Source organism: Protobothrops mucrosquamatus, unplaced genomic scaffold (genome assembly GCF_001527695.2).
Source record: "Protobothrops mucrosquamatus isolate PMUCROS unplaced genomic scaffold, P.Mucros_1.0 scaffold2178, whole genome shotgun sequence".
Taxonomy (NCBI): domain Eukaryota; kingdom Metazoa; phylum Chordata; class Lepidosauria; order Squamata; family Viperidae; genus Protobothrops; species Protobothrops mucrosquamatus.
The window spans coordinates 85,958-101,011 of NW_015388271.1; the positions used below are offsets into that span (position 1 = coordinate 85,958).

General features: G+C 32.0%; 1 protein-coding gene across 1 annotated transcript in view; it reads left to right on the forward strand.

Annotated features, from left to right (window-relative positions):
* Positions 1-15,054, forward strand: part of EPHA6 (EPH receptor A6) — a 185,006-nt gene that overhangs the window by 81,663 nt on the left and 88,289 nt on the right. The window contains exons 6-7 of the mRNA XM_015824276.1: positions 10,475-10,583; positions 14,041-14,111. Coding sequence (XP_015679762.1) covers positions 10,475-10,583; positions 14,041-14,111 — 180 coding nt within the window. The remainder of the gene's footprint in view (positions 1-10,474; positions 10,584-14,040; positions 14,112-15,054) is intronic.

A 15,054-nucleotide genomic window follows, 5' to 3' on the forward strand; every position in this document is an offset into this window, starting at 1 on the left:
AAGAGCTGATTAAACAGAAGATAAAGCTATCAGGAGAACTGTGGAAAATTGGAGAAGGAGGGAGGATGTTTAATGAATAAAAATGGGCTGAGGATTCTTCCAAAAATACTTTAATCAAATTGCCTTTGTTACTTCAAACAATATACACAAAAATAGAGGAAGAACTACTTGAGGACTCAAATGCATTGGAAAGTTAGTTGGCAAAGGAAGAAAGCCAGAGTAAGACTGAAAAAAATAGAGGTTTTGACCAATTAGACGGGACATTACATTATTAAATAGATGTTTGAACATTGCTAAGAGAATAGATAATTGTTAGAAATAAAAGTATTACTATAACTAGAAAGATAGGATATGCAACTAGAATACTATATTTTGGTATGAGAAGGGAAATATGAAAATGCCAAGAAGGCCTAATAAGAGAAACTTTTGGTTACCCAAATATAATTTATTATGAGAAAATGATCAGTGATGGAGACAGAATATTATATTATTAAAGAGATGTTTGAATATGGTTAAGAAAATAGATAACTGTTAGAAATAAAAGTATTATTATAACTAAAAGGATAAGATTTCTAATTAGAATATTATATTTTGTTATGAGATGGGAAATATGAAAAATCTAAAAGGGTTTGAATAAGGGAAGCTTTTGGTTACCCAAATATAATGTATTATGAGAAAATTATAAGCGATAGAGATATTTTGAACATTGATGGGAATTTTTTTTTTTTAAAAACAAGAAAAACAGGATATCGATTGAACAAATGGATTTTAAGTGCAAATGCAATTGAGATATGTTTTGGCTAGAAAAGATATTATAAACTGACATTATCGATATTATGTATAATACCAGAAAAATAATTCCAGAAGATGTCTATATTTAATTGTATATGTATTAACAGTAACAAAAATTGTATTTCCCAATGTGAAAAAATGCATACCACCGGAAGAAGAGCAGATCAAGGAAGCACTGGATGGTGTAGTATTGGAACTAGACTGAGAAAGTTAATATGTACCACTGAATTACCAATGGACCCAGAAAACACATTGTTTATTAAGTATTTATGATTGTAAAAATAGAAAATTAATAAAATGTTTACAAAAAATAATTATTTTTCTCCATTTTAATGCATTTTAATAATTTTTTTTAAAAGAAAACTTTCCCAAAGTGCCCACTGCCAGTAATTTTTTTCTTCTCTTATGCCTTAAATCCAAATAACTGATTAAGAGACACAGCAGAAGGATGGAATTGGAGCTACAGTCTCCAAATCTTTTGTGTGGAAATGATGCTATACATTTTATTTAATTCAGCCAAAGCCGAAACAAAGAATATGTATGCAGTATTTATGCTACTATATATGAAACTAAAAGTATACCTCAGGAATGGATAGTGGAGAAATTGGTATATAAAGATTTATCATGAAGGAGCAAGAACAATTTGTAATACATTCATAATTTGTAGTTACCTAGCTTATATCTAGAACGTTCTTAAAATGTCCAAATATTTTAATTTTAAAAAACTGATAAAACCTATATGTGTTATATAAATTATAAATGATATAATTAACTAGTTATTTAGATTAAAATTTTCTCAAATCTCAATGTAAAAATTAAGCTACAGATTATGACTTCAGAAGATAAGGCTTTTGAAATAGTTACATACAATGTACAGAGGTTTCCACCCCAAGACCAACACTCAGAAGCTGTACCTGGCAAGAAAATAAACAGACATGATTTGATGAGTGGCAAAAATCCTGTCTAGATAAAACCTATAGAATCCAAGGATGTATAAATAAGTTGGCACCCAAAGGTGAATTGCCAAGAGAATGCCTGAGATAGTAACAGACATGGGAGAAAAATCAAGCAGAGGTAGTACTATAGCAAATCAAGACCCTGCATAGAGATAGCTGAAGATGGTAGACATTGGGGATGTGGCTGGAATGTCTGAACTAAAAGACAGCGCTGTTACATTGATCATAGCAGCACAAGAATAGGCACTAGCCATCAAATCCATAGAAGTAGGGGTATACCAGACAAGACCAAGGTGCAAACTGTGCAAAGAGGCCATAGAGATAGTTCCACAGATAGGGGCAGGATGTAAGATACAGGCAGGAACAGCATTCACTGAATCGCACAACCAAATAGCTGGCATTGTGTACAGGAATATCTGCAGTATATGGGCTAGACCTTGCCAAGTCCAGATGGAAGATTCCACAGACATTCGTAGGCTAAAACAAGGCTAAAATTCCATGAGTCTTCCAGATCCAGATGGACAGGCAGGTACCAGTCAATCAACTAAATATAACAATAATAAACAAGAAATAAAAAAATAGAGGTAGTGATAGGTGTAGGAGTGCCAAGTGACAGTAATATTAGGAAGGAATATGAGAAGGCAGAGAAGTATCAGGGCCTGAAGGAGGAACTAGAGAGAATGTGGACAGTAAAGGCCAAAGTGTCATAGTCATGGTAGGAGCATACAGGCGACTCCTAAGCTGGGAAACAACAGCTTAGGTTACAACACATCCTGGGAATAACATCAAAGATCTCTCAAACGAATTAAGGAACAGCTAAGATCCTGCATAGAAGCCTCAATTTCCCAAGTCTCTGTTAGAGGACCTGAAATGGAGGAAGACATATACAGTGGTAGGATTCAGCTGGTTCGCACCAGTTCAGCAGAACCGGTAGCTACTTTTTTGTTGCCCAGGCCCAGAATGGACTTCCGGAAGCGGCATCCACACAGAGAACCAGTTGTTCACATATTTGAGTCCCACCACTGGACATATACCACCCATAGGGCTGAAAAGAGAAATGTATGTATCTATTTATGTATGTAGAATGTAGCAGTATACATGAGAGGTTGGTCTTAGCAACCATTTTCAGTATTGTAAAGAAATTTAGAAATACTTTTATGGTTTGTATCATTTTTAGTTATAATTACAGATTTTCCAATATGTCTGCAGTAAAAATCAACTTCTAGCAATTTCTCACGAATCTAACAATCTCTCATGAACATATGGCTTTAAAACACAAGGAAAAGATAGTATTATAAAGTCATGATTGCAGATCAGTACAGGAACAAAGGCCAAAACAAACATGAATGAAACTGGATTATTAATCCCTTTGTAGGTCTGGCAAATGATTTTTATGTGAAATAAAAGATATAATTCATAATATATTCTATATTGTTTCAGCAAATCTTTTACTCCTTGCAATTTTGAGTGGGACTTTGATTTTGTGTATTTCATTCTTAGATTTTATGAAGATGACTGATGATATAGATATAGATAATATAGACATAGATATATAGATTATATATTGCTATATCCTCTGGCTCTGGGGTGTGTTAAAAGTAGTGTAAATAAATAAATAAAAATAATTTCTGAGAAGTATGGGAAAATGACTATTATGAAAAATGGTAAAATATTTTTTAAAAATCTCTACTTTATGTACATTACATATGATAGAAAATAAAATATACAAAAGGTTTAAAGTCATTCTTTCATAAAAGTTGATTACTGCTTCTTCCAGTGGACAGTCTGCATTTCCTATTTTTCTGGGTGGAATGCAATCTATGCTATTTCAATTATTTAGGATGGAATTAGATACATTATTATGTAGAGCAGTCAGAAATTCAGGACTGATTATTAATGGTGGTGCATGAAGCAGAAAGAATTGTCTTGCACTGCAGGAGTAATTTTAAAAGCTAATTAATGAAAGAGTATGTAGTTTTTATACTATATGAGTAGTCAAATATGTATTCATGCACAAAAAGTATTAATAACCAATAGCACACTTAAAAGCTTTAGATGTGAATTAAAAGAAAATCTGATTTATTCAAATTGGTGTATATATCAGTAAACTACTGCATAGATATAACTTAGTAGTATATACACAGAAATAAATATCAAAACAATCAAAGAGATAAGTCAGGTAGAAAAAGTGATTTATAAGCAGCAGCTGGAATTGTGGGAGCATAGAAAGAACAACAAGAAACTTCACTCAATAACACTGGATTTCATTGATTGTGTGTGTGGTCATAGATATAAAAGTTGTGCACAATCTTCCTTCTTTATCAGTGCATATATATGCCTTAAGAGGTCAAATAGAGGAGCTACAAGCCATACAAATGTGCACTTGCTCCAATGTTTGTATTTAAAGTGGAATTTATCCAGGCTACTATAAAGGTAATAGAATAAAATCTTTCACGCATATTCATCCCTCCTTTCATAACTGTGTTTTCTCCTCTTTAAATCTCACTGTCTTCTAACAATCCTTTCTCTCCTTTAATAATAATGTGATTCTTGATATTAACTTGATTCTCAGAAGATTACAACAAAAGTTACAAAGAATCATTGTCAAAAATCCCAAATTACTACTATCACAAAAAATATGAATGCCAAACATATGTGATATGGTGATGTAGCTAAACAAAGGAATGTTATTACTTCCACTAGTATTGCTTTCCCCAATAAGGTGCTCTTCAGATACACTGAAAGTGCAGATCCAGAGTTCCCAAAACATCCAGGGAATTAGACTGCGGTAATCTTCCATTCAAATATATAATATTTGGAAGTCACACAGTGAATAAAAGAGAAAAGGCAAGAAGAAATATGTAGGGAGTAACAAGGAAGTTTTATACAATATTTGGAAAAAGAAATCAGGGAGTTTAAGAAATGACAAGAATGTTTCCTAAATTTTGAAGAAACTAAGAATAGCTTAATACTGTGGATCAAATTATACATGTATACAACCACAAGGAAAATATTGATTGATTTGATTTGATCAATAGAGCAAAAGAGTCTCTTAAAATTTGCTCTATTGATCAAATCAAATCAATCAATATTTTCCTTGTGGTTAAACTGTAAAATTTGCAACATCTACAAGATGAAAGACTGATACAATTTCACTTTCTATATCTCTTAATCTGTCAGTAAACAGGAAGAAAGTAGCTTCTATGTTGATATTTAATCAGCATGGACTCTTTCTTATTAGTCTAGCTAATAGATGAACTTTATTTCTATACTTCTTCAGAAGAGGGAACTCTATACACAGGATGCAGTTCCGCTGCCTGATCTCATATGGTCCCAAACCTTGGAGAAACCTTATCTTATTGTGGAAATGGACACGTTTTCAAGTCAGACTCCATTCTCGGAGAGAGGGGGGGGGATTCTTTTTAGGAGTGTCGGAAGACCATTCCTTCCTAACAACAATCATCCTAAAGTACCAAGCTTTATAAAGAAAAAGAAAACTTCAGCAGTTTCAGTGATAATTCTTAAAAGCCTTATTTCTGTGGGACAACGTAAAATTCTTTTAATGGATTTACATAAAAGGTTTATGTAAAAACCTCTGTACTTATATGTGAATATCTAGAGTTGTGTCCAGTGTGAGGTAAGTGTGTAAGTATAAAGAAGGGTATCTAAATGAGAGTATATATGAGTCTGCATTTGTGCATTGATACATTCTTGAAAGAAAGAAAATGGTTATGTAAGAGGAGATAAGAGTGTATGGACATATACTGTATATCTGAGAAAGTAATATGGAGATGTCTATAAGTGAGAGAACCATCTCTCTCTCTCTCTCTCTCTCTCTCTCTCTCTCTCTCTCTCTCTCTCTCTCTCTCTCTCTCTCTCTCTCTCTCTCTCTCTCTCTCTGTGTGTGTGTGTGTGTTTGTTTGAAAATGGGCTACATGAATGTAGCTTGCCTGAGTCTGTTAAAGTGGCTCCAGAGAGATGCCATGGTTCCGTAGTGAGAATACTTTTTATCTATTTATTTATTACATTTATATGCTGTCCATCTCATTTGGAAGTGGCTATTATTTCTTCTTCAGACTGTAATCCATCTAGTTCTGGATGACACTCTTGAATTAAGGACCAGTTAAATCATTAGATCAATGTAAATTTCCCATTCTTGAATGTAACACTATGACTGTTATAATAAAATGCAAGTGATTAAAGTAATTATCTACAATGCCAAACATTTTGAATCTGTGGTCAGTTTAATGATTATCTTAACTGTTTTGTATCATTTTAAAGTTTTCTTCAATAGGACTAAATAGGTAGAATATGAAGAAAGGAAAAGGTGATCTAATCATATCTTGACCCATGCCTTTAAAAATAGCATTTGTTTTTGTTCTTTATAATGCCATTTGCATTTATCTATACTCTTGACATTAATTCATTTCCATTAGAGCTCCAGTCACAACAATTTGTATCTATGTGTCTTACAGCTGCTCTCTTTTATCTGTCCAGCTGTCTTTCTGTCAACTTTCTTATTTTTCACTGTGCTGGAGGGTCTGCTGGCTGACAGATGTCAATTTGCAATAACTAAAGCATGTAGCTAACAGATAAAATTGAGCTGATAATAGGTTGCAAGCTTACCCAATGGCTGAATGGTCAAAGTATTAAAAATGTGCACTTTTTAAATTTAATTTCAAGGTATTTTATTTGCTATAGTATAAACAGAAGATATCCATACTTTCTGAAAGAGAAAAGAATCCCAGCCTCCTGGTTTAATGGAATCAGTTAATCACTATTGTTCTAACATATATTTTTATACAGGTGGGTTGTCTTCACATTGGAAAAAAATATACACTACTAAAGATATTAGACTGAGAACTTTAACTTGGAAACTAGGCAGTAAACACCATATACTTAGAATAGATATTTTATCAAATCAAATTAATTCATAACTTAACCATATCTAAGTATTTAAAATATGGTTGTAAAGGGGGAAAGAATTGACTAAAGAACTGAAATCAGAAATACACAAAATGTTACATCTTTATAAAGAACAACAAAGGGGAAATTAGAAACCAATATTTATCTATTATGATTTTACCTTTTGGGGGGCAGATTCTACAACAACAAACTGGAGAATCTGACATTAAGCTCAGAGATTCAAATCCTTCCTCATGTTATTAAAATAATCTAAATATTCAAATTAATATGAGTATTCTGTTTTTATAGTTAATTGTTCATCAACAATATATTGAGTATTAACTGTACAATATTGGTAATTCCTTCGTATGTCTATTGATATTATATTTCCATATCATTTTTTCTGTTCTCTTTCCTTTCTTTTTATTGCTCTTTTCTTCTTTTTTAAAATGATTAATAAATATTTTTAAAAGATATATACAATTAAGTATCTTTATACTGATTGTCCCTGATCCTATAGTGATGGATTAGTTTCTCCCAAAACCATCATATAAGAATAAGAAACAAAATTGTCAGCTGAAAAATGTAGCAGCCCATACTACTATGGTGTTTAGTAGTTTTATGAATAGTGGTATGAAAATCTACTGAGAAGTCCAACAAGATCAAGACTGGAATTATATTACATCACAGGTGATCCATAAGAAAGACCAATGTGATTTTGTTAACATATCCAGACATGCAAGCTGACTGGATAGATATTTCATTTCCTTCAGGGCTTCTTACATTTGTAGACCCACCACCTTTTCACCTTAAAAAATAAGAGAAAAAAATGAGACCAGGTAGTAGTTATCTAGTATTGGTACCCTGATAAAATAAAATAAAATTTTGGAGTCTGCTTACTGGAACAATAGGAGCAGCAACTCAGCTATGGCTATATTCCAGTCACATTAAGTTTCTCAATTTGAAAAACTTAACAACTTATTCCATTATTGCATATACTGATTCCCTTTAATTATTTGTATTTATAGTAATTAAGGCCTCAGGTGGATAAGTATTGTGTAGAAATAGTCATTGTTGTATTGCATAGGTGATAATTAACAAATCCAAGTAGGTTTATATTTTATTTTACTACATATGTAAATAGTACATTAGCCTCAAAGAAGTGACTCTTTGCATCATGTTACAACAACAATATGAATACTTGAAATATTATAAAATAATAAATATTTTGGTAATCTTTAAACTATTACAATGCAAATTTCTCAGTTCCTTTATAAATAAAATATTATATTTTAAAAATATAGATGTGTAGAGATAGTAGAGAGGGATGGAAATCTTGGGCACCATCAGTTACTGACTACAAATTAACTCTTGCCATGATATTCATAAACAAACATCTCTGCCATAATATTCTTGAACAAATATCCAAAATTAAATTTTCTAGTTTTCTAGTTTGGAGGCACGGAAAACTTTCTTTACACATGTTAAACAGAAAAGAGATACAAAAGAGAAATACACAGAATAAATAAATGAGACTTTTATATTATAATGGATAAAAACAAACAGATTGAGGGTGTGGGTGTAGTATTCAGGAACTTTTTCTCAGAAATAAAATGAGACAGATACTCATAGTTAATGGTTGACAACCAGTTCCAAAGTCACTTGCAAAAAGTTGGGTAAAAAACTAATCTTTCCCTCAGTCCTATCACAGGTAGAACTGAACACTGAATCATAATCAAGATAAGGACTAATTGGTACCACAAGTTGGATTAGTGGAAAGGTTTGTTGAGTAAGAACCTAGAGTCTAGGAGGTGTTCAAATGTAATCCTGTCCAAAATTGCCAATACTTCCCATTCAGGAATCTTAACTACATCAGAGACTCATGAAATCTTCAAGTATTCTCAGGAAACTAAGTGGATCCAGCATGTGCTTAGTTTTTCTGAAGATCCTTAAGAATGAAGCATCAGAACAAATACTTAGCGTGCTGATGCAGAAAGACAAAGTCCAGCTAAACCCATGTACAAGTTCATACTAGGGCCTAATCTTTGGTCATAAAGGTGGCAAAATGTGATTATTTTTATACTTCTATTGCACTGCAAAATGCCATCCAATAGCTCTTTTTTAAGATAACCTGGTCTCTTATGGGGTCTGAGGAACAGAAAGAACATTCAAAACAGTGCTGTGAAGTCTTGGCTGATGTAAAGCTCCCTCTATTCCCCTTTTAATTGGACTAATAAAAACTATGATTAGACTAATGAAAGATTAAATTAATAAAGTCCTGAGACCTTTATGATACAATTCAAAATAATGCATGTAGTACTATTTTATTATGCTTATATCCCTCCTCCCCAGGTAATTGGGGCATTAAAGAGCGGAAATTATAGGATGGTAAAATTGATAGTTTCAGCATAATTAATGAACTGAAATTTGAAAACTAAGTATTTAATATTCAGTCAAAGACTTCAATATAATACTTACTATGTGGTCACTAAACAGCCTGACTTGATTCTGAACAATTTATAAAATGAGCTGTTATTACCACATGTAAGATAAGAAATTCTCATCATCCAGTAATAGTTTGCATTGCAAATTGAATTTGAATTACATTTCTTTTTATCTGAATTTGCAGTTCTCTCTAATACAGCTGTAGTCTTTGCGTTTAAGCTCATAATATTAGCCTACAGTTTTCATTCTTACAGACTTCCTCTTGAGTCTTTTTTCATAAGGGAAACCCTAACTGCCTGTTCTTACACCAAAGCAATTAAAACAGCACTGTGTGTTAGATGTTTTTCTTCACTTGCTTCCTATAATATCTTAATATATAAGCAACATAAACAATAGATATTCCCATTCATTATACCTTTGAAGCCATGAATCACAGGCAAATTATCTTTATGCCTTCTTCCAAGTGAAGCCAGTTTCTCAGCCCTTTCTGCCCCTCCCCCCACAAACCATTGGGTACCTCTGTCAATATCAGTACTGCTGACAGGATCGGTATAATTTTCAATTCTGGAGAAAATGGTATTATGTGAATATTTGTGTGCTGTTTCTGAGTGCAATATATACTGTCATTTTTTTCATACTATTCTTTTAAGCATATTTCAACATGCCTTTCAACAATAAAATTGGAGTATCATATCACAATATTGAGAACAGTATGAAAACCAAAAGAGAATCACATTCTCACACATATATTAGTTTAGGAACTGAGAATTAGGTTGGTTCCTATTAAAATACAAACCAAACATATTTCACTTCCTTTCCAATTGGTAGGGCTACTCCAAAACCTTCTCAGCATAGCCTATTCAATGTCTGTAAGCATGTTAAAACCACTTTATCTTTTATATTCAGTGCGAAATATATCCAGAGGAACCAGGCAGTCTATATAAATAGACTGCTGGATTTGGAAACAAGACCCAGTATTTGTTTAACGTTCTGACTTAGATCACAAGTTTTTAAAAAGTCTATCTCACAAGATTGCCTTGAGGATATAATGTAACTTGAAGTGTTATGGAAATTATAAATGCTGTACATAATGCATAGTGGAGTAAATGCTTATATATTCCTGTATTGCTGTCTGGTGTCATGCAAAATGAACAGATAAAAATATTTCTTCTTCTCAAAGTGCCACCATTGTAGATCAGAAATTTTATTTCAAGCTTACTAAACTATCCTACTAATCTCAGCAAGATCTTTTTAATAAATCTGTTTTTTGTTTGAGCCTGTAGCTGGCCTCTCAGAGGACTGTAACTTTTCCTTATATGTATTGCTCAAAAATTGACTTCTATTTGGTGTTGGGTTTTTTGTTTTTGTTTTTTCAGCTTCAGATATAGCAGCAGAACAAGGGCAGATTCTGGTCATTGCCACAGCTGCTGTGGGTGGATTCACTCTTCTAGTCATTCTCACTCTTTTCTTCCTCATTACTGGAAGGTAATATTGACATTGCAACTCTTCATGGAACCAAATATCCATGTGCCATTCTAAAGTTTAATCTCTGGTCATAATAGACTAAGGTAACAAAGATGTCATTTTCATATAGATGACAATATTAAAACTATATTGCATTACTTACATAAGATTAAAACTATATTGCATTACTTACATAAAATGATGATAAACAAATTGCACAGTGCCTGACCATGTTGCTGAAGTTTCAAAATGCAACCGAATATCTTCTCTTGACTATTATTACTATTATTATTACCATTTGGTGGTAACAGATCAAAGATCTGTGTAAATGCTGGAAAAATAAGGGCTTTACAAAGGAGTGGGACAGATTTGAATAAAATATTAGGCACTTGTGGTAACCTTGTATGTCCCTTAAACTGAAATCTAGGAAAAAATAGCTTCTGTGTTTCTCCAAACTGGTTCTGAAAGGCAGAGGAAGCTGATAAATATTTAAAGAATTTTTGCACCCACTGAAGAGAACATTTCCTCAGGAAAAATGATATTAATTTAATACAAAAATATGGAATACTTATCATCTTATCAAACCTAAGGTTATTTCATTGTTTAAAAAATATCAAGTGCTTCATTTTTAACTTAGCAGTTTTACTGTTGGGATATCTAGAAGATATATAAGTTAAAGCCCCAGTTTTATTCAATTTCATTTTTGCCCATTAGTAACCACTTCTTGAAAATGAATATTATCAAATATTGTTGCCTTTTACTCAGATCTAAGAATTCGCAGCATAGCAATTGGCCATAACAATATTATTACATAAAGTATTTTAGTCTCTCATTGATGGGAATGGAATTCTCAAAAGGGCTTCCACGATTTTATTACATTTTATTAACTTTTTGTAATTTTCACATTCTTAGGATAACATTGTTCCTATGTTCTGCTTCTTCAGGAAGTTTCTAAATACAGCTCTCCCTTACATTGAGTTTAAGGTATAACTTTCCTGTGATTCATGTGATATGTAAAATCAGCATGATTAACAAGGGTCTTCATTGAAAATGATTGATATCACTATTAAAGCTCTGATTGTGACAACTTTCAAACTGTATGCAAATCCTTTTATTAAGACATTTCTTTGGGCCAGTCAGTATCTCTCAGTTCAATTCACCTTTCAGAGTTGTTATGGGAAAAATAGGAAGAGGAAGGAATATTAGGTATGTTCACTGCCTTGAATTACATATAAAATAATAAAGGTGGGATAAAACAAAATTTAAAATAAATAAATCAGAATAAAGGCACTCATAATAGTTATCATTGTGAAAAAATGCACAGTAAACAACAGTCTAGTATAATGCCTCAGGCTTGTTATTACGGCAGTAAGAGAAATAAATATATATGAGATTTTCTTCATCTGTATTAGATTTAGTAGGTAATATTAGGAACATGGCAAAACAATTTTAGTTTTTCTCCATTCTATATTTTTCTACATTTTTAACATTCAATGGAATCATTCCATTATGTAATATAATGAATTATTTTCCTAAAATTTAAATGCTAAGAAAAGGAGACAGAATAAGACAACTCACATGAAACTCTCAATTTATTATTGGAATGAAACAAATTTTAAAGTGCATAATTTGACTAGGTGTTTCCTTCTTTGTGCTAAAAGAAGTTTGATGCTACACTGAATCTTATAGTTGCTTATGAGTTTATGTAGACTGGAGAAAAAGGAGGTCATAAGCATCTGTACCTCAGCTTGACTAAATGATCAGCCCTTAACAAAAAGTTTCAAAGGCATTAATGTAAAAATATTAGTTGGAGGATGTGAGAAGCTGATAAATTTTATAGAATGTAATAGTTAATTATGGTGGAAATAATAGAAAGGTTATTATCAATAAAGGAGAAGGTTATTATGTTCTTAGATTGTGCAGAGTTCAGTGAAATTATGAAATCTTTGGTACCCAAATAAGAACAAGTTATTGTTGACTCTTTTCTATTGGTGAGTTCTCTACATATGTTTAGTCATTGTGGAAATTAGGCTTATATAAATCTTTGGTCTGATCCAACATGACTGTTAAGGCTGTCCCAAAAGAGCACTTGAAAGTTGATTTGGAAGTAGAAACTGAGAAGCTGTATATAACTGTATGCAATATTTCAATAAATTCCTAAGCAGATAAAGAATGTGTGATTTTGCCCTCTGTGTAATTCTGCTAGAGCAAACTAGAGTGAAGTTATGAATAGGTTAAGTGGAAGATGAATTTTGTTTCATGAACTTAATGCTAAAGCTGCTTTATTAGACAGATAATTCAAAGTAAGGATTGCAAGTTATATAATATTTGATTAGTTATATAATATTATTATAAATAATAAATAATTACGGCTTTGCAGCCCTTATTTATTTGTGAGCTATTGGCCAAAGATCTATAATTGCCAAATTTAAATCCTGATTTAAGTGTATGATATTTAATTATTGTCAATGACATGGAGATACCACAATTGATATATTGTGGTTGCTCAGAGAATGTCGATATTTCAGAATTTGAAAAGGTATCTACCCTTTTTGGCATATATGCTTTAGATATTTTTGCTTACTGAACAAACAAAAATAACTAATTTTATACCTTATAAATATCTACCAGTGGTATTTTGATCACAGAGCACCCAAGAATTATGAACAAATTTTGACTTTGCCACATTGGTGTCCCCAGTTATCCAAAATATTGGCTTGTTTGGAGAAAATAAATATGTACTCAGGTATAACTCAGTCATGACACAACCTTGCCCAGGGATTGAAGACTTCTAATTAGAGAATAGCTTTATCCCTTTTCAACTGTTCCAAAATGTAACCTAGTTTTCTTGGTCACTAGAGAGCAGGGATGTGCAACCTTACTACTAAGTTGCAAAGGTGAAACTAAATCAATATGTAAATAAACTCCTGGTAATCAGGGCTTTTTTACCTTAAGTGATAAGATGATGAGATATTTCCAAGCATGAGAAAATGTGATGTTTTGATTATAATTGTAATTTTAAGCATTTCAAAGTCCTGAACCTGGTTTGATACTTAAGCTCTTGATAATGAACAAAAAAGGCTTCCCAAAACATTCAGTCTGATCTCAAGTGCTAAACACCAATTATTTCCTTCTAACTATATGTGAGAAATATCAGTATAAAAGGAACTTTTCCCTTTGGAAGGAATCTTGTTTGAATATACTTGGAAGAGATGTGAACAATATGTGCACCAAATAACACCTATGAAGTTTAATTAACTGATATGTTACTGAAATCCTTTTCATACATTTTAGTATCTATTATATAAAATATAATATATTTTAATAAAAATCATGCTAACTACTATCTTAATTTGATGGTTGATTTTCTTAGTCCTCCTTCAGTCAAATGCAATACTTTTATGGTTATTATATAAATATCATATTAGTTCAATATCATTCATTTTATGGCATTAAAATAGTGTTTGTTTTCTTAAAGATGCCAGTGGTATATCAAGGCAAAAATGAAGTCTGAAGAAAAACGAAGAAATAATTTGCAAAATGGAAATTGTAAGCAAACCTAAATGAATTTTTTAAAAATATTTAAATCAGTTTCACCACTGTAATTTTAACTTGCGTTTATTTTGCATATCAAGCTGATAAAACCAATTTATGTACTAGCTAAAATTATCTTTTACACCTTTGTCTATCTGAATGTGGAATTTTTTTCAGGAAAAAAGTTATTTATTTCAAAGCTGAGGAAGATTCATGACTCCTACAAAATGTTTTGCAAATCTGAAATGATTAAAACAAGCACTACATCATAAACCAAAATAACCAAATCGCAAACAACTTCTACACATTCTTAGGTGTTTTTTTTTAAAAAAATTAGCATTTATTCTAGTTTATTTTAGGGAAAAAATAATTCTGTTCACCTTTGAAGTATGCAAAATAAATACTTCTCATTAGCATTTAGATGTTTACAAGAATTTCCACCTGCTGCTTGTTATGATTTTCTGCAAACTCTGATTTCTGCCTGTTCAAAATTATAGCATCCTTTTCTCTCTTTTTTTTTGTAAAAATGTTTATCTTACTTTAGTCATTTCTATAGCTTTCTTTCCACAATTCATCAATATTTTAAAACCAACACCAGCATAATCTGAATTAACAGTTTAGGGCAGGGGTGTCAAACTGCTGGCCCACGGGCCGGATGCATCATGCCGAAACCGCACCCACCCCATTGAAGGCAATGGAAAAAAAGTTGTGATACATCGCAACACGTCACGTGACTTATTAATTTATTAATTTAATTTATATATACCGCCCTTCTCCCGAAGGACTCAGGGCGGTGCACAGCATATTAAAACAAATAACAATAAAATACCAGAATAAAAACCCCTCTAAAACCAAATTAAAAGCCAAATATTAGTAGCTGTGTAATAATTAAAGTTATATTAAAATCATCCCTAACTAAAATCCACCCTAGGTCAGGCCCGCTTGCTGGAAAAGCCAT